The sequence below is a fragment of the Pteropus medius genome, unplaced genomic scaffold (assembly GCF_902729225.1).
Source record: "Pteropus medius unplaced genomic scaffold, Ma_sr-lr_union100, whole genome shotgun sequence".
NCBI lineage: Eukaryota > Metazoa > Chordata > Mammalia > Chiroptera > Pteropodidae > Pteropus > Pteropus medius.
Genome location: NW_024344378.1, coordinates 57,313,526 through 57,335,249, shown reverse-complemented (window position 1 = coordinate 57,335,249; position 21,724 = coordinate 57,313,526). Strand labels below are relative to the sequence as shown.

The 21,724-nt window shown below is 53.5% G+C and overlaps 1 protein-coding gene across 5 annotated transcripts in view; it reads right to left on the bottom strand.

The window, feature by feature from the left end:
* LDB3 (LIM domain binding 3) overlaps nt 1-21,724 on the bottom strand; it is a 62,672-nt gene that overhangs the window by 35,852 nt on the left and 5,096 nt on the right. For 3 of the 5 annotated variants that reach the window (XM_039872296.1, XM_039872297.1, XM_039872298.1), the window contains exons 3-7: nt 17,014-17,165; nt 16,456-16,531; nt 14,768-15,105; nt 4,929-5,098; nt 4,410-4,446 (exon numbers count right to left, since the gene is read on the bottom strand). In XM_039872296.1, coding sequence (XP_039728230.1) covers nt 4,410-4,446; nt 4,929-5,098; nt 14,768-15,105; nt 16,456-16,531; nt 17,014-17,165 — 773 coding nt within the window. Of the gene's footprint in view, nt 1-4,409; nt 4,447-4,928; nt 5,099-9,885; nt 10,090-14,767; nt 15,106-16,455; nt 16,532-17,013; nt 17,166-21,724 lie in introns of all 5 variants that reach the window. The other 2 variants (XM_039872294.1, XM_039872295.1) reach the window with 1 other exon arrangement.

Below are 21,724 nucleotides of genomic sequence, written 5' to 3'. Positions count from 1 at the left end.
CACACACATTTTGAGTCCTGCATATTGGGTCTGTGTAGGATTCTGTTTGACACAAGGGGCTCACTGATAACATATTTGAAAACCACTAGTTGAGTCCAAACTTTCTTAGTATCAAGAGGAAGCCAAGGCCCAGAGACATCGTGAATGACCTAAAGACACACGGAAACGGCATCAGAACCATCTTTCACTACCTGCCTCTCCGAGGTCAGGGAGAAGGGGCAAAGACAGCACAAGCAGAGGCCCTATGGCAGGGCCCACACAGTCCTGCTGACAGCACTACAGACAATCGACCATCCCAGAGAGACCATCCAGGACACAGGCGCAGCCACTTTGTCTAGCCGGCTCTGCAGCCTTTGTCATCAATGCTCAGTGACAGGACAGAGACTGCAAGTCTAGTGAACCTGCTCTGCTTGGAGCTGTTTGGAAATTCATAGCCAGCCAGAGAGAGGAGCAAAGAGAGGAAGGAAGAGGAGAGAAGGGAAAAGAGAGAAAGGGAGAGACACCCCAGGACATCCACAACGGCTGCTCAGGGAACACCTCTCCAGATGTGGTTTTCAAACTTGCCAGACTGCCAGAACATCAAGGACAAAAAATCCACAAAACACAGGTAACTTTTGTTACCAATAGCTGTTCACTGCTCCTCACGAGGATTCCCTTTGAGGAAGGGCCCTGAGCTGTGTGGCCCCTCATGGTCGGCCGTGTGAGCATGGAGAGAGCTGAATGTGCACAGGGAGGGAAGAAGACATTACAGGGAGAGGAGGGAGGAACCAGTGAGTCCTGTGTTTTGTTGCAAGAGAAGTGGGGTGAGGAGAGGAAAAAGAATCTTAGGTGGTTGCACAATGGAGAAGGGACTTGGGAGAGTTTTTATGTTGTTTGCGGAGGGGTATGCAAGGCAACTTTCATCTTCAACTCCTCTGTGAACTTGTCACTAAAATAAACTTTGTTCCTTAACACTTGGGGACTCAGAGAGATGAAGATTCTTTACTTAGTGAGCATCAGGTAAACACACTTAAAGATAATTGCGCCACAGATAGGGGCCAGGGGACACCTGGGCTACACATTAAGGTCCTCCAGGATGGTTATGCATGAGCAGTGGTGTCCAGATGCCTCACAGATCCAAGCCCTGCCTAGAACTAAGCTAGATTTGTTCCTACTCTGAGCCTCATCAGGGCTGCTCCACGTGGACCCAATCTTCCAAACCATAAGAGCACCAGAATGCCTTCCCAAAGTCAAAGGGAAGCTATGGTGACTTCCCTGAGATTAGAGGCTCAGCATCTGGATGGAGGCACTATTTGTGCTCTGCTACTTCAGAGGAGGCTGGGAGCCACAGCATTACCTGCACCAGCTAGAGCAGGTCCCATGTGGAAGCTGGCAGGTGGCTAACATTTAAGTCCACCTGGGCAGTTTGCTAAGCTGCTGGGTCTTTCCTGGGAAGGGAGCCAAAGCTGCAACTGATGCCTGGGCTGTTCAGGGGTCCACTCTGCCTCACCTGTAAAGATAGGGTCCCTGGAGATTAAGTTCTGCCTTGGACTGGCCAGTAGGTGGGCATTGGAGCCTCACAGGGAAGCTACCTGCTACCACATACCAGAGATATTGTCAGAACATAGGAAGCCATGGCGCAGAGAAGAGGGGAGGGGAGGGGAGGGGAGGGCTGTGAGCTGTTCTGGGACTCTGCAGGGGACAGACCTTCAAGGCCAAGCAACAACAGGTAAAGGGAGAGTTTGCAAGGTTCTCTGACATGCAGACTTACACTTGCCCTTGAGCCACCAGTGCCACTCACGTGCATTCCTGCCAGCTTTCCCAACACACAGGAGCAGGAAGGAGAACGCACCTTTGCATGCGTGCAAGCCTGTATAGGCTGTCACTGTGCATAGGCTACTGGGCTCCAGGGTTTGGCAAACTCAGGCTCTCCTCCAGTAAGCAACTTGGAAGCGTGAAACCCCCCTGGGGAGACTTAGACTTCTTAAGAGACCCTTAGACTCCTTGCTGAACCACTGAATTGGGAGGAAAAGGAAAAGGCTGTGACTGCCTTCAGCTAAGAAAATGGGTCAGTGGGTCTCGGGGTGCAGCTGCCAATTTGAGAGTAGGGACAGATGGAAGCGGGGCTCAGCCCTCTTGGGGAGCAAGAACCCTGACCCCAGAGTTCCCTTTCTGCTCTGATGGCCACTCGGGTAAGCCTGGTGCCCCAGCTGTAACCAGTAGCCACAGTCACTACTTTGGGCTTGAATCACAGAGTTGAACTGCTGCAGCTGATGCGCCCCCCTACCCACATCCACAGGCTGCTTGGACTGTTGTGAAATGGAAAAGCCCACCCTCCTCCCATTGCCATGGGAAGTATGGGCATTTGGAGGGAGGCTATGAAGACGAACCTCCAGAAATTAAAGTCAGGAAAAGGGAGTGGAGCAGGAAGCTTATGCCCCTCCAGTCTTGGGCATAAATTCAGAGCCTTCACTGCACAGCAGGGACCCCAGAGGGAGGGGCTGATGATGGCACAGTGGGGAGAAGCTGCTTTCTTGGGTGGGGATCTGGGACCGAGGGAAGAAGCAGGCTGGAGCCTCCTCATTGGCTCTCTTTCCAGATTTCCCTACAACAGAATCCTACAATAGCCAGGGGAGAGACTCCAAGGCCTGTGACAGAGTTCTTAGTCCCCCTGCCTTCTGCTGGGGACTGAACCAAGCTCGTGCGAAATTAGGCTCCAGGGAGAAGGACTAACCTCCCCACTTCTACAGGACCAGGTAGAACAAGCCCCAGCAGATGCTGGGAAGGGGGAGACCAATGACAAGGCCTGAGGACCACCCTTATACTCACTCAATAACTTTGCAGTGCCTGCGAATATTCCAGGAGAAATATAAAAGACAGAAGTTCCCTATAATCTACCTCCACCAGTACCCTCCAGCCTTCTTAAACAGTGGCCGGTTAACAAGGTGCAAGCTTAGAGTGATCTGGCCAGAGGAACATAAAGTGACCAGAAGTATACAGGAGGGTCGATGGGGCTGGAGAGTCAAGGTTGCCCTGTGAGAGGGAGAGAAAACGCCCCTGCTGGCTTCTTGATAGAAGGAACCTGGGGACTTTTAAGTTGTTTGCTGCGGGGTGTGTGCTGTAAAGGCCCTCTATCAAATCTTCAGTAAGGCTACATGGCTCCCTAGAGCATCTACGTGGGTGGCTTCAAAGGGGAGGTGGGACAAACATGGAAATAGCACGCAGGAGCTGTGGAGCATAGGAGGGGGGAGAGCTGACAGCTCAGTCACACTTAAAATAGCTAGAGACTAACTTTTGAGCTAAATCAAACATCATCTCATTTCAGGCGCATATAGACACATTGCAGGCACTGACAGGTTAAGAATTGTTACTGGAACTGCATGCCATCGTTAACAGGCCTGGGAGGACCACACTTTAGACTTGGAAGCTCCAGCCAAAGAGTGGAAGCAATTTGAGAGCAATTTGGGTTGGCAAAAATACAGGTTCGAAAAGAAAATCCACATCAACTCCAGGTGGCCCTAGAGTCCCACTCTCCACACAGTCCTGTGGCCACAGCACACAGGTTAGCAAGTACAGAAAGCTTGGCCCACAGTGGAAGAGTGCCTCTGAGCCCCAGCCTCACACAGAGGCCACCACAGAACGCACTGACCCAAGGCAGATACTCCCAGGAAGAACATGCAGATGACACGTTTGCCTCCAGAAGTATAAGCATAATCACACTAGGCTCCATGCCTCACCATGGAAAGCCCTAGTGGGTTCCAATGGGTTCCAGGGCAGCGTGCCCCCCTCATGCCCAGGTCGATGAGCACCTGACAAGCTGCAGGTGGTAGGGTTAGTGGCTGTGGCCTTAGGCCTGCCAGTGTTGCAGAGACCATGCCTTGAACTTGAGATACCTAGTCCTGTACAAGTCCCTTCTCATGCCCAGGACTTGTCCTTCCTTGCAGCAGCTGTTGTGCTTTTAGCAATTTATGAAACTAATATCTCAATATCTGGACAGCTGAGTCCAGGAGTCAGGCACCGTGCCCAGTACAGCCCTCCATGTGCCTACTTCCCAGCACCTATCCTCTAGACTCATAGGGTGCGCAGGCAAGGTAGCTGGGCCGGTGCCTTCACAGGGAGAGATGCCCTTGTTCTCAAAAGCCCAGCAAAGGCCAAAGCAGCCCTGCCCCCTGCCCAGGGACAGAGCCGAGAGAGCCCAGAGTCCTAACTCTTGCAGCCTGGGCCCAAGGGATAGAAACTCAGCTCCAGGCACCTCACTGACCCAGGACAGATGCCTCAAGCCAGCATCTGCCTGAGTGCTTTAGGGGCAAGGAGTTCCCAAATACATGAACTTGAGACTTATCCTTCCATAAGTCATGTTACCTGGGGCTGCCCGGAGAGGGATGGGGTTAGGAGGGGCAAGGCCACAGAGCCTGAGTCCAGGCACTTACCTTGACCTTCGCAAAGCTTCTTCATCAGGGTCTTGCACTGTGGGTAGAAAGTTGTTGGTCAGGAGGAATCACAAGGAACAAAAGGAAGAAAAGTCGCTAGAGCTCTGTGGACACTGAGTACCCACTAATAACTGAACAGTTACTGCTCCCTAGTCTGTAAACTAGGAAGGGAAAGGCTGTGTGCTGGGCAGAGAAAGGGGACATGAGAGGAAATGGTGCAGTTGGGTGGGAGTGGTCAAAGGTATGTCCTGAGACGTCCTCTTACCCCAGCTCTGGGCAGTAATTTCACCTGGAATCCCCGTGGCAAGACTGCTGCCTGCTGTTGGGTCAGAGAACTGAGCAGAAGAAGGCAGATGTCATTTGCTTGCCCCAGGGGCCCAGGAGGGGCTCAGCAGGCTGATATTTGTCAAGGCCAGCGCATCTTAAAGGGTAGGAGGACTTGATTCCCTAGCTTCTGTGGGAGTGTGATCTCTCAGCATCTTTCCTTTTTGCCCCCACCTTGCCACAGCCCTCACTTACTGTATTCTGTCCCTGTCATCTGGGCCAGGATACGGAAGGAGCGAGACTGCAGGTTGGAGGAGCGGCGGGCCCACTCATCAGCCTCATCTTCCGGCTTGTTCTGGTTCTTAATCACAGCCTGATACACAGGAGAGGCGCTGTCTACAGTAAGATCTTTAACAGGAAGGCTCCTGCAATGCAGAAAAAGGCTGTGGGCGAGGGCTACTCTGGAACCCTGCTCCCTATCCCTCGCGTTCTCCCCATGTTGCGTCCCTCTGGCACTCCTTGCACTCCCATTCCCATGACGGCCCCTATTTGTCCGAACCCACCATGCCCTTTACCCACTGCCATCTGAGAACCTGGGGCAAGGGCTTGGCTGGGTCCTCAGTGCTCATGGTGGTCACAGTGGGACAGTGATTTCTCTTATGAAGGATTAGGAAGCTGAGATCCCTCTTGCCGTACTAACTCAGACGTAGGACTGAAGATACCCACCGCCCCGTCTCAGGGGCCAGATCTCCTTTAAGGAGAAAGGAGGCAGAACTTATCTTCTCGAAGTAATTTCCCTCTCCCTGAGCAAGTCCTGAGTTTGGGGCTATGTGATGACAGGCCATTTGGGGGACCCAGAGACTCCTTAAGGCAATTCCTTGTCCTCCTCACACCTTTGGATCCAAACAGGAAGCTGCCAATGCTGTGACTGCTCTAGAAGAGGACTGGGGACTCCCGCTCAGCTACAACCAGGCAGGCACGGTCGGGGGGCTGGTGTGAGGAATTGGGCAACAAGCCCACACAGCCAGGATCGCTTGCAGACAAGGGAATTCTGGCCTGGGGGAGCTGAGAGTAGAGATGCAGGAGGGTAATTTGGTCTCTGGCCTAGCCTATTGAGGGGGGCCTGGTGACCTTTTAGAATCCCCGGGTCTGGCACATAATAGGTGCTCAAAACTTAGTTGAATGAATGAATCCTAGATCAGAACCAGAAGAGAACCCAGAGCCCCTTGGGTCCAGTGCCTCCCAACCCAGCCCAGACTGCAAGGAGGCTCTATCTAAAGCTTTTATATATCCCAGCCCACTCACCCTGGCCAGTGAGGGCTGGAGGATGCAGGACGCCCAGCTACCCTGTCAGGAGTCAGGATGGACTCAGGTGGAGTTCACAGTAAGAATAGCCCGTCTCCCCAGCCTGTGGGTCAGCGGCCCAGCCCTCTCCTCTTACATATGTTGAAAACGAGGTCCCACAAGGTTGGCTGATTACAGCATACAGGGACCCCACTGAATTAGAATCCAGGCATCCCAGCTCCCAGCCCAGTGGCCTTTCTATCAGACCCTCTGTAGTGACAAGGGCTCAGAAAAGCCACTTCTGCCCACTGGAGCCTTGTACACCCCAGAGGCTCTGTGCCTGCAGACTTGGCGCAGCCTAGACACTCATTCTTTCCAGCATTCCTTGCCTGCCTCTATGGCTGCTTCTACCTGCTCCCTACCCAGGACTGGCTGGATGGGGGAGGGGCTTCCTCAGTGCCCATGTCTTCTACCCTCTCTGCAAAGAGCTGGATGGAAGCATTGGCTAGTTTCCCAGGACTGGAGTCTCTCAGGATTGGTGCTCTGTGTCTGGCTCAGGGTGGGCTATGACAGCAAAGGTGGAGAAAGGCGACAAAAGGTGATGAAAGCTGGGTACAGCAGAGCTGCCCCTACTTCCCTGAAGGCAATGCCCTGGCCCAAGAGCTACAGGTACTGGCAGCCTGTGGTTGAGACCTCATGGGAAAAACCAACAGATCTGTCTGGGGTCCAAGCAGGAAGGAGCCTGGGGTTACCCAGGAGCAGAGGAGTGGGTAGGATCTCACTGAGGGAGGGCATTTCTGGCACAGGGAAGTCTCCCAAGGATTCCCAAAGCAGATGCTGGACCTACTGTCTTTGGGTGAGATGGGCAATGGGAGGAAACAACCAGGACTTCCTGGCCTGCTTGGAGGAAGTGTGGCCTGTGCTGTGGGTGAGGCAAGATGTAGACTCAAGCCCAGGCCCTGCCTGTGAGCCTGCCTACACTGAGCTTTGTGGTCCAGAAAACAGACAGAAGGTGTTTACTGCCATTTCCTTGGAACATGCCCTGGAGGTGCTGCCCTGTCCTTCCCCGGGCTCCAGAAAGCTGCCAAGAGTGAGTCCCTTGGGTTTCACATTATTGGTTCATTTTCCACCATTCCACCACACTGTGCAAAAACCAGGGACTGGTGCTGCCACAACAGAGATTGGGAGTCCAAAGGAAGAACTGCTGTGCTTTTTTTAAGATTCTGGGGCTCAGGGAGAATATGTACAGAAAGAGGATGGAACAATTCTGGGACCCTGGGTCCGAGGCCATTCTCTGGAGCTGCTTCCAGCATGGTCTTCTTGCCACCAAAACCACTCCATGGTCACCACATCAAGGTCACCTTGAGGCATTTACTTCACTGTACACTGCCCCCATATCTGACACATCTTTTGCCTCCCTTGGGTGGTCTTAGCAAGCACAAGCTCTTCCAGATCCATCTTCCATGAGGATTCCGGGTAGTGGCCTCTAAGAGGCCTCCTTATCACCCTCTCCCTTGAATAATGGCCCAGTGTGGAAGTTGACATTCAGGTCTACACTGTCCCAGTACAGACAGAAAAGGCTGGAGGAAACACCCGCAAAGCACGGCAAGAACGCTCCAGCCTTGGGGTGTCAACACGAGTGTTATTACTCTCATCTGTGTCCATAGTGACATTATTTGGGGCAAACCCCAAAAGACAAGCCTGTATAAGCTGCAGGGCATGCCATCTGGCTGTTAGGTGGGTATAAGGAAGAACGCAAAGGCACTGTCCTCAAACACATCCCACCAAACCCACACACCATCCCACAACTAGACAGACAGACAACGGAACAGACACTGTGGGGTCTACTTACGCCAGTGGCGATGCCCTGCCAAGCAGAAGAAAGCCCAGCAGGGAGTGCGTGTCCATCAAGGGATGGCAGAGGGGTGGCGCACACACAAGGGAGCAGGGTTAGGATCAGAAATGAGTTATGGGAGTGGAGTGGATGAAAGAGGAAGAAAGAGAGACAAAAAGAAAACTGTCAGTGAGGAAGGAATCATGGAAATTAACAGCAGAAACGGAGCACCTTATGGCAGAGAGAGGCGGCTCTTACCCACAGGTACCACACAGCACCAGTCTAGCAGGGCTGAGTTAGAAGAAAGGGGAGCGCATGTTGCTCCCCAGGATTGCAGGGAAAGGGAAAGGAAGGGGAGGAGAGGATAAAGGAGGGGAGGGGAGAGGACAGGCAGGAGATAGCAAAGGTCCTTTGAGAAGACTAGATTAGATCAATGGTGCATCCTGTTAAAAAAATCTCAGGTTGCTTAGTGGCAAAACCAAATGATAATAGTCTTTTCCAAAGGTGCAGAAAATAGAAAGTGAAGAGCAGTTCTTCCATTATCTTCCACTGACCTTCCCTTTGGTGACCACTTTTAGGAGCACATCAAGGACATACTTGTTACATTCTGTGGCAAACAAATGTTAGCAGGAAATCCCTATTAGCTCTTTGGCTTATTCAGGCAGCCTTGTTTTTCTTGGTACACATGAGATAAGGGTTGTGTTTTTAAACTTGCATGGTCATATATTCTATTTTGAATGACAGAATTAAATAAATGAACATCGTGTCTAGTTCTGCTAAGAGCTGCAGCCGTGAGCCTGGCCAGTTTGAGATCCAGGGCTCCAAGGCAAGTAACCTCTGTCCCCTAGTGGTCCAAAGGAAGAACTGCATGCCTGAGAGGGCCAGGCTTCCTGGGACTAGGATAGCCCTGAAGTCCACATAACCTTTCATCCTTTGTCCTCTGGAGCTTCCCCCTATAAACCACATGCACATCGTGGCCATAAGGGCTCAGTTCTGGAAAGGCCAAATGCTATAGGAACTTTCTGGGACTTTTTAACCCCTTGATTCTTTTTAAAACATGTTTTTCTTAGCTTCGGAAAAAAGGTACAACTATCTTTTCAAGTTTTCTTGCCTTGAGTTACTGGAGATACTGACTCAGGGATAAGATGTCATCCAAAGAGGTAGTTCTGAAAGTCAACACTAATGGTATTCCCAAGTAGAAAACAGTGAGAGACTCTGTGTGTGTGTGTGTGTGTGTGTGTGAAAGGAAGAGAGAGACAACAGAAAGACAGAGACAGAGAGACAAAGACAGAGAGACAGCATACAGAGTGACAGAGACAGGCACAAACAAAGACATACGGAGAGAGAGAGAAACTAAAACAGAAAGACACGAAGAGGAAGAGGTCCCCATTAATGTTCGCACTATTAGCATTCACAGATGATCTTCAGCCAAATCTTTCCCTATTTAGTCCTCAACCATCTATAACAGGCAAATTCCAGAAACCAAGGATGTCCTCAGTCCCACTTCCCTGGGGGCAAACAGGAGGAGGTGAGTGCCTAGTCTTTGGCAGCACCCCAGGTTCTAAAGTGGGGTAAATGCCAACAGCACCCTGGATGGTTGCTCTGGAGCCCCCTTCCCAAACAAGAAACCCAGTCACAAATTTGAATTGCTCTCATCAGTGGAAGAACGCAGGAACTTCCCCCCAAAGAAAGGCTTATGAGAAGACTGCGATATCCAGAATACCACCCCGCTCTTCCCCCATAACAGGATTTCAGAAGTCTCTTTTTAAACCATTCCCAGCATGGAGCCAGGGGGAAAATGCAGAGGCTCTGACAGGCACTTGGAGGAACCACCATATTCTGCATTTCTCCACCCTTCACCCAAAGCTGACCATGCGTTTGATTCTGAAGAGAGAACATTATGTTCTGGAAGGTATGGACAGAGGCTGGCTCATGCCCAGGAGGCTGAAGGCGAGGGAAGAAAGCGGGTTCCGATGCCTTAAGTCTCTGATGTAGCCCAGCGGCCTGGTGCCCTCAGCCTCCGCGGGGGATGAGGCCAGGCTGGTGGCGGAGTTGGTGAGCCGTGAGCAACCGAGGATGAAGGAAGACGCTTACCCACTGAAGTCACTGCCCTGGGCCTGGGCCTGCCCAGCGATGGCGTCCATGATGGCGTCTTGGGAGTACATGCTGATGGGCGTGTTATACTGCGCATGGATGATGGTGGCCTTGCCGCCCAGCCCCTTCACCTCGATGGGCTTGTGGGTGGACAGGGCCGAGTCCTTCAGGGCGTTGGGGTTGAAGCGTTCCTGGTAATCGGCGCTGGGGGAGGGGAGCAGGGGGAGCAGAGGGAGTAGCGAGGAGGGAAGTGGAAGGAGAAAAGGGCAACAGGTGATATTACATGGGGGGCTGGTGGCGGAGGGTGTCGAGAGAGATCTCCCAAAGTCTGATCCCAGGCCCCCCCAACTGTGGCTGGGCTGGGTCTGGTCAGGAAAATCCTCGGCACCCTCCCCAAAGCCCTTTGCAGGTTTTTCTTGCCCATCTGGGTTTTTCCAGATCCCTGGAGGCCCCGGCTCAGCCTGAGCTACCGTCCAGGATCAGCAGGGGGCGTCAGGCATTGAAAGCTCTCTCACCACACCAACTGGGAAGCAGAGTCAAAAAGGGTTGGGGAGTGGGGTTGGGGGTACAGGAGCTGGGTTACACGTGACAGGCAGCAGCAGCCCAAACGGAGTCCAGGACGCACAAAAGGCGAAAAGCAACCCTACTGGGATTTTGAGATTCGTTCCTCAACCAAGGGGCTCATCCTATAGGCTGCCCCCGTGGCTGGGGGGTTCTGCTCCTCCAGATGCTTCAGTGCATGTGTTTCTTCCACCCAGCAGGGCTCAGGCTGCTCAGGCCCCATCATGTCCAACTTGCTTTGTGGCCCATCAGTCTCTACCCATCGGGGCTTTCCCCTCCGACAGGCAGGTGTGCTCACCGGGACAAAGACGAGGTTAGGCACGGCCCTTCTGAGGGGTCCCACAAGGACAGAAATGTCTTCAGGTTCACACAGAACCCCGCGTCAGCACAGCATTCCACCCACCGCCCACCAGAGCCAGCCTGCTGGTGTTAAGCAGCTGCAGCAGGAAATTGGGAAACAACGGAATGGCGAGGGTATCAGATAGAGGCCTAGGATCCCTCCCCAACTCCTCCACTCCATATTCGCAGCTTCACACACATGCAGGCTCACTCAGGAACACAAATGCACCCCCTTTCACACATGCATACACACGTACACATGCTGACAGGCACACACTGTCCAGATGGACAGACACACAGACGCATGCTAGAATATGCACGCAAGCACACACACATGCTTTCCTTGGATACTAACTTGGCTGGAGAGTTGGCTACCACCTGAGGAGGAAAGAAGACAGGGCTATCAGAGTGAGGCTCCTGCTAGGGGGACTGTCCTCAGACTGGCATTGTGGAGGCAGAGGCAGCCGAGTCAGGCGCTGGTTGAGGAGAGTGCATAGTAAGGAGGTGAAGAGTTCAGAATTGGGTCATGGTCTCTTGGTTTGGGTCAGAGATGCCTACAGCAGCGATTCCCCCTCGGTAGGTCCCCAGTACCCAAAGTTTGGCTAGGAAGAAAGGTTTGTTTGTCCATCTTTATGGACACTCATGTATATGAATCCCCCACATACAACCTAGCTGTAGACTCTAGGAGAAGAAGCTGGAGATGGAGACAGGACCAGCTACGGCTGCCCCTAAGTACCTCCTGGCCAGACAGCAGCTCTGCACTTACCCCTGTTTAATGGGGGCAGCTCTGAGAGTTCTGCAACCTGAGCAGGAGTTGCAGTGGTGCTGGGTGTGTATGTGTGGCCGGCTTACCCACAGCCCACAGGACCTGCTCTCCCTCTCGGAGGAGGGGCAGGCAGCTATGGTTACACCTCCTGGGGCACAGGGGATAGGGGGTCTGTGCACTCCCTGGTGACCAGTCCTAAAGGCCCTGTGGATAGGCAACAAAGAAGTGTGGGTCTGAGGTTTATTGCAAGAAAGCTCTCAGCCAGGGCAGCCCATCTTGGAAACTACAAGAGAAACCCCACCCTTGCTCTTATCTGCGAACATGCCTTCTGGAGCACCATCTCCATAGTGGAGGTATTGCCTGCATTACATCTTCTTAAATGCAAATTCCTTGCAGCAGCAGATCCTGGCAGCTGCTATGGCCCTGTCAGAAACCTGAGGGGGGAAGAATGCAGAAGGTAGCGTCTTTGCCCCCAAACTCTGCCACCTTCTCAGATATGACTACCGTGGGTTCTGACTGGGAGCCTGTGTCCTAGCTGGCCTGACCCTGGTCATCTTTTGTCCAGGACTTTTGGGAACTAGGCCAAAGCCAGGGGCCCCCAAGCTCCAGGTAGCCTCACAGTGGCCCATCTCAGCTCCAGGCCCGTCTCAGAGCTGATATAATTTCCTCTGTCCTCCCAGGCTCAAAAATAGCTGCGAGAGGAGCTATATTAGGAAAGGGCCAGCACAGATCTTCCATTCCTTCTCCATTTTTGGCCAGTCCTGACAGCTGCAGAGTCAGCTCTTGCCCTGACCAGCCATGCACCCTAGAGAGGGCAGTGTTGGCCTCTGGGACTGCCTCTGGCCTGCCCTGCCTGGGCAGCCAGCTCCTTCTTTGGCATTGATTCCTGTCCCCTGCTTAGCTTCCTCCTGAAGACCTGGAGGCTAGGATGCCTGCGGCAGACAGCTCAAAGAAGAGGCAGCACCCAGGTCTTGGGGAGGATGACCCAAAGATGTAAGACCAGCCCAGGAGCCCTGGCACCTAGTGGCTTGAGGGACACTGCTCTTCAGTGCCAGCCCCAGAGAGTACAAGGAGAACAGGGCTGCAGGGATGCTCAGACCCCCTGTCCTCGCACCCACCTTTTCCTCTCCATGCCTCCCAAGAGGACAGAAGCTGCCAAAGAGGAGAGTAGGGGAAGGAACTTCCTTTCGGAGCCAGACAGGACAGAATTCAAATCCTCACCCTGCCTCTTCCTAGTGCTGTGATTCTGGGCAGGTTACCCACCTGTCTCTCCTCTGTCTCTCCATTCATAAAATCGAGATGGTGGTGCCCACCGCACAGACAGGTTGTGCAGACGAAATAGAATGCTGAGAGTAAAGCCCTCAGCATAGGTTAAGTGTACAGTGGATGGATTTCAAGCAGTTAGACACTTATCGAAGGTAATGTCTCAGCTCAACAGAGGCCACCGGTGTTAGTCCAAGTCAGAGGCTCCACCCTTCCTGTGGCAACAGCACCAGCCTTCATTTGGATGAAGTGCTCCCTCTTCTAGCACATCTTCCCTTGGAGGAAACTGTTAGACCTTGATGCTCTGAGTGTCAAGTATAAAGTAACACTTGTCAGGTTCTGAGAAGTCCTTGTGCCAATGGGTGGGAGTCATGGAAAGCAGGCACGGGGCTGACCCCTCACTTCTCTGGGCAGGTAGGTAGGTCCCTGTCTCCTTGCAAGGAGGAGTCAGGCTGACCTGAGTGCCAGTCCTGCCAGTCATTAGCTGTGTGACCTTGGGCAAATTACTCACAGATTCTGGGCTTCTATTCCCAGCTATAAGTGGGGAAAATGATGCCCACCTCTGAAGTTGCTGGGAGAGTCGTGTTAGTTAAAGCACATAGACTGTTAGCAGGTGCCCAGCCCAGACTGGGAGCTTGGTAAGGGGAGACATTGCCCTCGTTGCAGGTGGACCTCATGGAGTTGTTAGTCCACCAGAGACTGACTTCCCTGTCAGGTGCCAGTCCCAGGGGGACAAGAAAGAGCTATCAGACTATCCAAGGCAGAGAAGGGGGCCATTTCTACTCTGCCATTTCCTAAGTTTTCTGACAGAAGCTCCTTGCTGGAAAAGCCGGGGGTATATGTCTCTGCCACCTCGGTCCAGGGAAGCCAGGGTCCAGGCGCTCAGACTGTGGAATGTCCGAGGCCAGCTTCACTCAGGATCCAAGAAAGAACTGGAGGACCGGGGGAGGTGGGGATCTCCAGGACAGCAGTGAGCTGAGGGAGCACAAAATCTTACCTTCTGTGGCAAGGGCAAAGGAAGGGCGTGGGCTTGGGTCAACTGACCCAGGCTGTGTGACTTCAGGCAATGACAACAGGTAGGACGTATTGAGTGTGCCAGAACAGAGCTCAGTGCTACCCATGTGTTGTCTCCTTCAGTCCTCCCAGTAACCTTGAGATCTGGACAGTCTCATGTCCATGTACCCCTAACCACTGACTCAGCCGGCTCTAGGGTCATGGGAGAAGTTAAAACGAGATAAAAAACATGAAGGGCTTAGAAGCTAATATATGCTCTGCTTGAGGGCTCCTTTCCCTGGGCCCCTCTGTGACATCTTCCGGCTCTAGGTTCTTTTCACTCCTATGCTCGCAGAGTCCCACTAGCTAGATCTCAGGGGGTGGGGGATGGGTTGTTGCTCTACACAGCCCTTTTCCTCGGGTCCTGCTTCCTTGCTGCTCCACCCTAGCCAGGGTCAGTCCTACAAGCCTGCTCCCTTCACACCATTGCCAAGTTTCTCTGCACCCAGCTTAGATGTGCCCACCTCTGGGCAGCCTTCCCAGACCACCCCCAGCGTTAGAGAACTTGCTTTCCCACCTCTCTAATTCCTCTTTGCTCCTGCCTCAGGGCTCTGAGAGGGGTAGAGACCAGCCTGTCCCCTTGTCCCAGAGCTCCTGGAGGTAGCAAGCTTTGTCCTGTCTTGGATCTCAACTTAACCTTCTCCGAGCCTCAGTTTTCTCCTCTGCAAAATCTGACACATCACCCTAGGGTGGTTGCATAAAGCAATGATGCACTTGTCTCATGGCAAATGTCAGTAGGACCATTGTTTTCATGGCTGTCAGCCTGAGCTGCCTCATGGGGTTAGGGCTGGTGGATTGAGGCTAGCTCCTTGCTCTGACCACCTGACCAGGACTCTACCGAGCACCAAGGACCCAGGTGGCCCTAGACCACCAGTGGAGAGCTGTACACCCGTTACCTACCCTCCTGGGAGTCCAGCACCTGAGGTTTTCCCTCGGAGGCTCATCTGATACATCTGAGCCATCTCCCTCAGGGTCTCTGCCGAGTACAGGCCAATGGGGTTGTTATACTGCCTTGGCTGGCTCGAGCCCAGTGGCATTTTCTGGCTGAGTGAGTCCAGGGCCCCTGGGCTGCCCTGTGTAGGACCGAGATCAGAGGCCTCTGTGTGTGAGGAGAAGACGGAGGTCTGGGAGAAGGAAGAGCTAAAGGTCTGCCTGAGCTCCGGGGTGCCCAGGCCGACCCTTGTCTTGGAGTTGGGGCTGGGTGCCGCCAGGCTGCCGTTCGTGTCCAGAGCAGGGTCCTGGCACAGGGTAGACGTCATGCAAGGGAGAGAGAAGAGAGCGGTTAGAGGCCACACATGTCCAAGTGTTTCTGCATGGACCTGAAACGGAGGTGTTAGTGCGAGAGCTCCGCAGCCTGCAGCCTGCTGCATTGAGCTCAGGTGGGGCCAGACAGGGCACCTGGAAGAGAAGGGTTTTGTCAGGAAGAACAGGGGAAGCACACAGTTCTGAGCTCCAATGCTGGTATCCACCTGGACAAAATGCAAAGCTTCACACACAAAGCCAAGCCAAGCCAGCCCGCCTGCAGGACTGGAAGCAAGGGCTGGAACAAAAGGGCTCAGGGTGCGGAGGGAGCCACCTCTGAGCGGGGGCACCTGGTAGGCACAGCCCAGCCTTCTGCTCTATGGCCCTCACATGGCAAGTGAGAAGGGGTTCCCCCCGGCTGGTGGTGGACAGGCAGGGTGCAGGTGCAGGAGGGAAAACTGAGGAAATAGGGGGCTGACACTTGGTTCCCTTGGTTTACTTCTGCGATTTCTCCCAAGTATCCTTCTGCCTATTTCCCCAATCTGTCTCCTACCCCAACCCCTCAGTCTCCTCCTCTCCCCTCTCTTCACTCTGCCCCTTGCCCACTCTGCCTCACCGAAGAGACAGGAGTAAGTATGAGGTCATACAGGGAGAGGTGGGGAGTAGATTCCTGTAGGAGAGGTGGGATGGGCCGCCCATGCCCTGGGCCCACAGGGTTGAGCTGTTTAGAGGGAACTGGGAAGGGGCCTGGAGCACAGGATGAGGTCTGCAGCCAGGGCTCCACCTTCTCTCCTGTACTGGCCTCTTGGCCACCACCAGCATTTCTGATTGGGCTATAGGGGCATGCAATTGAGAGAAGGAATGGAAATCAGCAGGACAGAGCCTAGGTCAGAGGAGAAACTCCAAGGGCCAGCAGGCCCCTCCATGCCTAGGAGCCCCTCCTGGGATGACCAGCTGAATCTGGGGCCTCCAGCTTTCATGCCACAGCTCCCCTTCCCCCCGTCACCCATCCCACCTCAGGAGGATGAGAGTCAGAGCCTTCTGGACACTTGTCCTTGTCTTGCCTGGGACGTCCCCTTTCCTGAGAACACTGCTGTCTAAGCCGGTATTACATCAGCCCAGCCATGACGCCCGAGGTGGTGGCACCCAGACAGGCACCCCACACTTAGTATTTCATGGGGACTCAAACACCTCTCTTTGAGGCCTGCCTCACCTCCCAGGGTCAGCCATGTCCCTCACCTCACCTCAAGTAGTCCAGGCAAGAGTTAGGCAGGCAGACCAGGCAGGGCCTGTACCCTAGGAACCATGGCTGAGAGTGGAGCCTGCCATCAACTATTGGCACCTACCTTCTGATGAGGGATTACTGGCAGAGGGGACTGGATCGGGGGCGCTGTTGTGGAGATGGGTATGGGACGCTTTGACCTGTAAAAACCAGAAATGAGACCAAGTGAAGACAGTCACATGTGGGGCCAGGAGCTCCTGCCTCATCAGGGATGGCCAGGGGAGAGCAATAGAGTACTGGGGAACCAGATCAGAGGGGCCGAAACCCGCTGTCCACCCTGTCAGTTGGATGTCCTCAGAAAGACACTGAGCCTGATCAGAATGGAGAAGTCATAGCCCTTGGGCACTTTGTAGCCACCGGCTTCTGCTAGGCCCTTGGGAGGCTTCCTGGGAAAACTGGACCCACCCTCTCAGCCTCATCTGTAAATTGAGACACAGATATGAGAGGTGATTGACGATGGCTTAGGCCTAGTCCTTCCTCTAGTCCAGGGGCTGTCTTTACTGCCCTTCGAGGCCTTGTATCACAGGGTTGGGGCCACACAACTGCTACTGGATAGCTCCTCTCTTGGGCCCCTGATGCCCACATCCCAACCTCCCCTCTGCTCTGGAGAGCTCCCACCTACTTCTGCAGTGTGAGGCTTAGGTTGTAGCTGGCAGACTTGATCTTGTTCTGGGCCTCCAAGTGGGTCATGGTATCTGTGTTGACACCATCAATGGCTACCACGAGGTCACCCTGGGTGAGCTGGGACTGGGCCGCCTTGCTGCCTGGTGTGATCTGAGAGAATAGCAGATTGGGAGATGAGCATTAGGAGGGTGGGCCTGAGGATGAGTCAGTCCCCAGGGAAGAGTTACCTGCCATCCTCTAGTAGACACCTGCCATTTTATCTTTCATTCACTGTTGCTAGTATCTGCTGCTCACCGAGCCTGATTCTTCTTGCTGGTACTTAGCCACCACATTTCCTAGTTTGTCGTATCTGAGTCTGGTTTTAAGTCTAGCTCTGGTTAGTGGAATGTGGATGGAGGCAGTGCACACTACTTCCAGGTCTTCCCCCAAGCAGCCATCCTTGCCATCTTGCACTCTCTCTGCTTATGGGCTGACTGGATGCAGAGGACCCAGAGGAGGATAGCTAAGCCACTAATGGAAGGGACCTGGATCCTGGAGTCACTACTTAGAGGAGAATAACTAAGAAGCACCACATTGGATGATGAATGAGAGAGAAATAAACTTTCATTATGCTAAGCCATTGAGATTTGGGGGCTGTTTGTTACACCAGCTTGCTTACTACAATACTTGCATCCCGGAAACCTATAGAGCGCTTCCCAGGCTCCAAGAGGCAGGGGATACTCAGGACCTAAGACTCAGCACCATCACAGAGACACTGCTAGATCAGCAGGCAGGTCAAATGCTCCCTCACAATACATCTTAGTGTGAGTGCTTAGTGCTACCATGGCAGGGGTACAGTGGACTAGGGAGCCGTCACCCTGCCTGGAGGAGCAAGGCTGGGACAAGGGGCAGGGCTCAGTGTTCTGAGGTTGGCTTCATCCTTCCAGAAGGGGAGGTAAAAGTGGGGGCCAGTTCCCAAATCCTTGATGACATCACAGAATATTAGAGTCTGGGGGCCCCGCCCCTAGTGTGAGCGCACAGAATGTCAGGTATGCTCCACCCTGGAATACCCCCATGTGATGTCAGGAAGGCTACGCCCCCAGGGACATTACTTGGGATGCCACAATGGCTCAGATTCCACTCCCAATGACATCATGTATGATGCCAGATTCAGCAGGTCTGGCTTCCAGTAATAGCACCCTGAAGGCTGTGGAGACCCCACCTGCAGTGATATCACATCAAATGCAAAATTCTGAATGGCCTGCCCTAGTGACATTCCATGGAATATCACAGAGACTCTGCCCCACTCCCATGACACCATGTGGAATATCATGCAAGCCCACCCTTGCTGATATCACATAGAATGACTTTGTGACCTTACTCCCATGACATCATGGGGAAGACTCCCCTGTGACATCATGTGAACTGCCATGCAGGCCCCACCCCCAATGATATCATAGGAAATGGGGATAGCCCTCTGGGAGTCACACCCCCTACCATGCTGTGACTGGAGGGAGGCCCTTGGCTTTTCCTCTCCAGCTGCCCACCAGCCGGTCCTCCTGGCTTCTCTGGACACATCCCAGTCACTTTCCTGGCTATACCCTAGGCACAAGGTCTGCTCTTAATGCTTGCAGAAGTCATTTTCTGGCCAACGCTTGGGGACCATCCTAGAAGAAGCTCAGAGAGGACCTGGAGACAGTCCCATGCCTTGTTTGTCAAGCCTGGGAGGGCCTCCTGCCAGGCCCTGGGCTCCCAGACATGGATAGAAGCTTCCTGCCAGGGGCCTCACAGAGAACTCTCATCTAAACCAGAGTTTTACTGTCACCAGCTTCCAACACGTTCCTAGATAGGCTCTACAGGATGAGCCCAGGAACAGTGTATGATGATCCAATGATAACAGCGAGACAGGAGAGGCCTCACTTACTGCCTCGAGCAATCATTTCAGCCCTGAGAGCTGTATTATCTGCTTAAACACTGGCCACCTTTGCCCAGAGCAGCCTCTCCCAATCCCTGAATCTGATGAAATAGACAAGGACAGGAGAAAAACAAACCCCTAGATTGCCAGGTAGCCACATTGTCTGTTTGCAGAGTCCAGCCTGCTTGCCCAGCTCCCATAGGGGCATCTTGGAGCTACTCAGGCCTTCTCAAAATGCACATAGTCCTTCTCTACAAATCCTAAGCCACAGGGAGCCTCTACTAATGACAGGGTATGTTGTTTCCTTCATTTAAGGAGTTGAATAATGGGTGAAAAGCAACCAGGAAGAAAAACAAAACACTTTCCAGGCTGAGTGGGGACTCCTGAGGGCAAATGAGCTGCTAAGCCAGTCCTGTCCTTTCCCTACACCTGGCTTCATGTTCAGGCCTGTGCTCTCCTCAGTACTATATTATAGACATCTTCAAATACAGAAAAAGCAGAAAGAATTCTACAGTGAACATGCAAATACCCATCGCTGAGGTTCTACCATAACATATCACTCAACTTGCTGCATCACACTCTAACTCCTCTCTCCATCCACCTAATACATCTGAGTATTCAAGTAGTTCAGAGAAAGTAGCAGACACCGGTATGCTTCCATTCAGAACGAAGTGTGCAATACCTCTGCCCTCCTGGTGGACTGCTGGCAGGGCTCCCCGCACCAGGGGTACCTACAGCCAGGCTCCCCCACACTGTGAAACCCCCACACTAGGGTTCCCCACATTCTTCTAAACATCTACAGAGAAGGGGCTATCACCCTGAAGAATGGAGCTCCTAGGTGGGAGGTGGCAGCACAGGCTCCAGCCAGAAGGACAGGCCTGCTGCCTATAGAGCTAACTGCCAGACAGGACCAGTACTATGTCCAGAAGATCACAGATGACAGTATAAGCAAGGACATCAGAGTGACATCCAAGAGAGGATGGGTGAGACCACACATCAGCTCAGGTAAGCCTGGTGGAGTGGGGCGAAGGGTGGGGGGGTGGAGCTGCCTTGGGGACATCTTTCTCCCTCAGGCATTGGCTAGCTCACACTAATTCTTCCCACTGGGCCTCCCACCGCCCCACTTGCCTGGCCCTGCCTTGCTCCCTCTCATCCTCGGGCGTGGGCTATGGTGATCCTTGTTCCTAAGGAAGAGCTCAGCCTTCCTGGGGTCTGGTCAGTAGCTTCCCCCGAGGGAAGCCACAGAGCTGACTCTTGCCTGCCCTTGGCACCTGTCTGCCTGCACCTGTGTATGCCCATCAGGGCTCAGCTAGCCTGGCCTTTGGCTGCCCTGAGCAGGACCCAAGAACCCTCGAGCTGTGGGGTGGAGGGTGTTGTCATCCTCTTGTAGGGAAGTGCCCTTCTAGTTCTGCCCAGCTTCCCCTAGTGGAGGCAGGATGGAGGCAAGGACCCCCAGCTCGGCCCAAGGACCATTAGATCTCCTCCCTCCACCACAGTAGTAGCTTTCTCTGCAGAAGGGTGAGGCCACACTTGTACTCTCAACCAGAGACCAGGGCAGTGAAGGATGCGGTCCAGGCTTGATGGACCCACGGATCTCTTATCTGACTATTCCTCTCTGCTTCCCTTGTCCCAGAAAGGACCCAAAGCAGCTAAATCTTTGGAGGTTTTTTTCTTTAGTCTTTCCCCTTTTAAGCATTTAAAAAACAATTTGTAGTAGTTGTTTCATTTCCACTTCACTTCTCAGTCTTCTCCGGTCACTAGTCACCTTTTACCCGGGAAACCAGCCCTGGGCAAAGTTCCAGGCCTAAAGTCTTGTCTCAAAGGTTCCCTAGAATGTGCTTAAGGTGTTTGGGGGCCAAGATGGCTACCTGTCTTACAGGAGTCCTTTCACCTTGCTGTGATGTGGTCTTAGGGCACCCCAGAGTGGGCACAGGAATAACCGATGCCAGGAGCAGTGGTGGCCCCAGACACTTGTAGGTGCCTGTGGGAGAGGGAGCAAAGGGAAGAGTGTGGACTTTGATCTGACCCAGACCTGAGATTGCAATGCCAGCCTCTATGCCCTCTGTGTAAGGAGAGCAACAGTGCCTTTCTCCAAGATGGCTTCTAGCATTGCATTATTAAATAGGGTATTATGTAAGGAGGGCGCAGAGCTGAGAAAGTTTCAGAGAAGCTCCCAACCAAGGAGGCATAGGTGCTGCCCCTGGCCCCTTCTCCCGGAGGTGCCAGAGGGGCCAAGGCCGGGAGGCTGCAGGAAACAAGATCTGGAGCTGGCGGAGAGTAGGGTGCAAGAGACTACCCTGACTGACCAGTTTTGAGCCAGCCTGTTGTCCCTAGAGGGACCCGCACATTAGCTGGGGGCGGGGTGGAGGGGTATTGGGGGTGGGGAAGAAGTTCTCTGTCAAGGTTTCCGGGGAAGTGAGACACTGGCTGGGGCTCAGGGGCATCCAAACCATCTGCTTCTATTACCCTCATTTCCCTGCAGTCAGGAAGGCAGGTGGGCTCTCTGCAGAAGTTCTCGGCCATCACTCTCAGTGTTCAAAACAAGAAAGGCCCCCGCCTTCCTTTTCCTCTAGATTTGCCTGTATAGGGGTGTTAGGGGATGGGGAGCAAGGGTAGCTTAGTGGATGCTGTGGATGGTGTAGTTTGCAGCATCTCCTCATCCTCCCAGGCTGACCACCCCAGGGGATTTCCCGTGGAGCCCTAAGTGCATTACACTGTGTGATTAAATTACCATCATGCCGTACTCCACTCTGGTCCCATCTGGCTTCCCTGGGGCCTTGCTCCATCCCTCATCCTCTCACTGGAAACTCTGTCT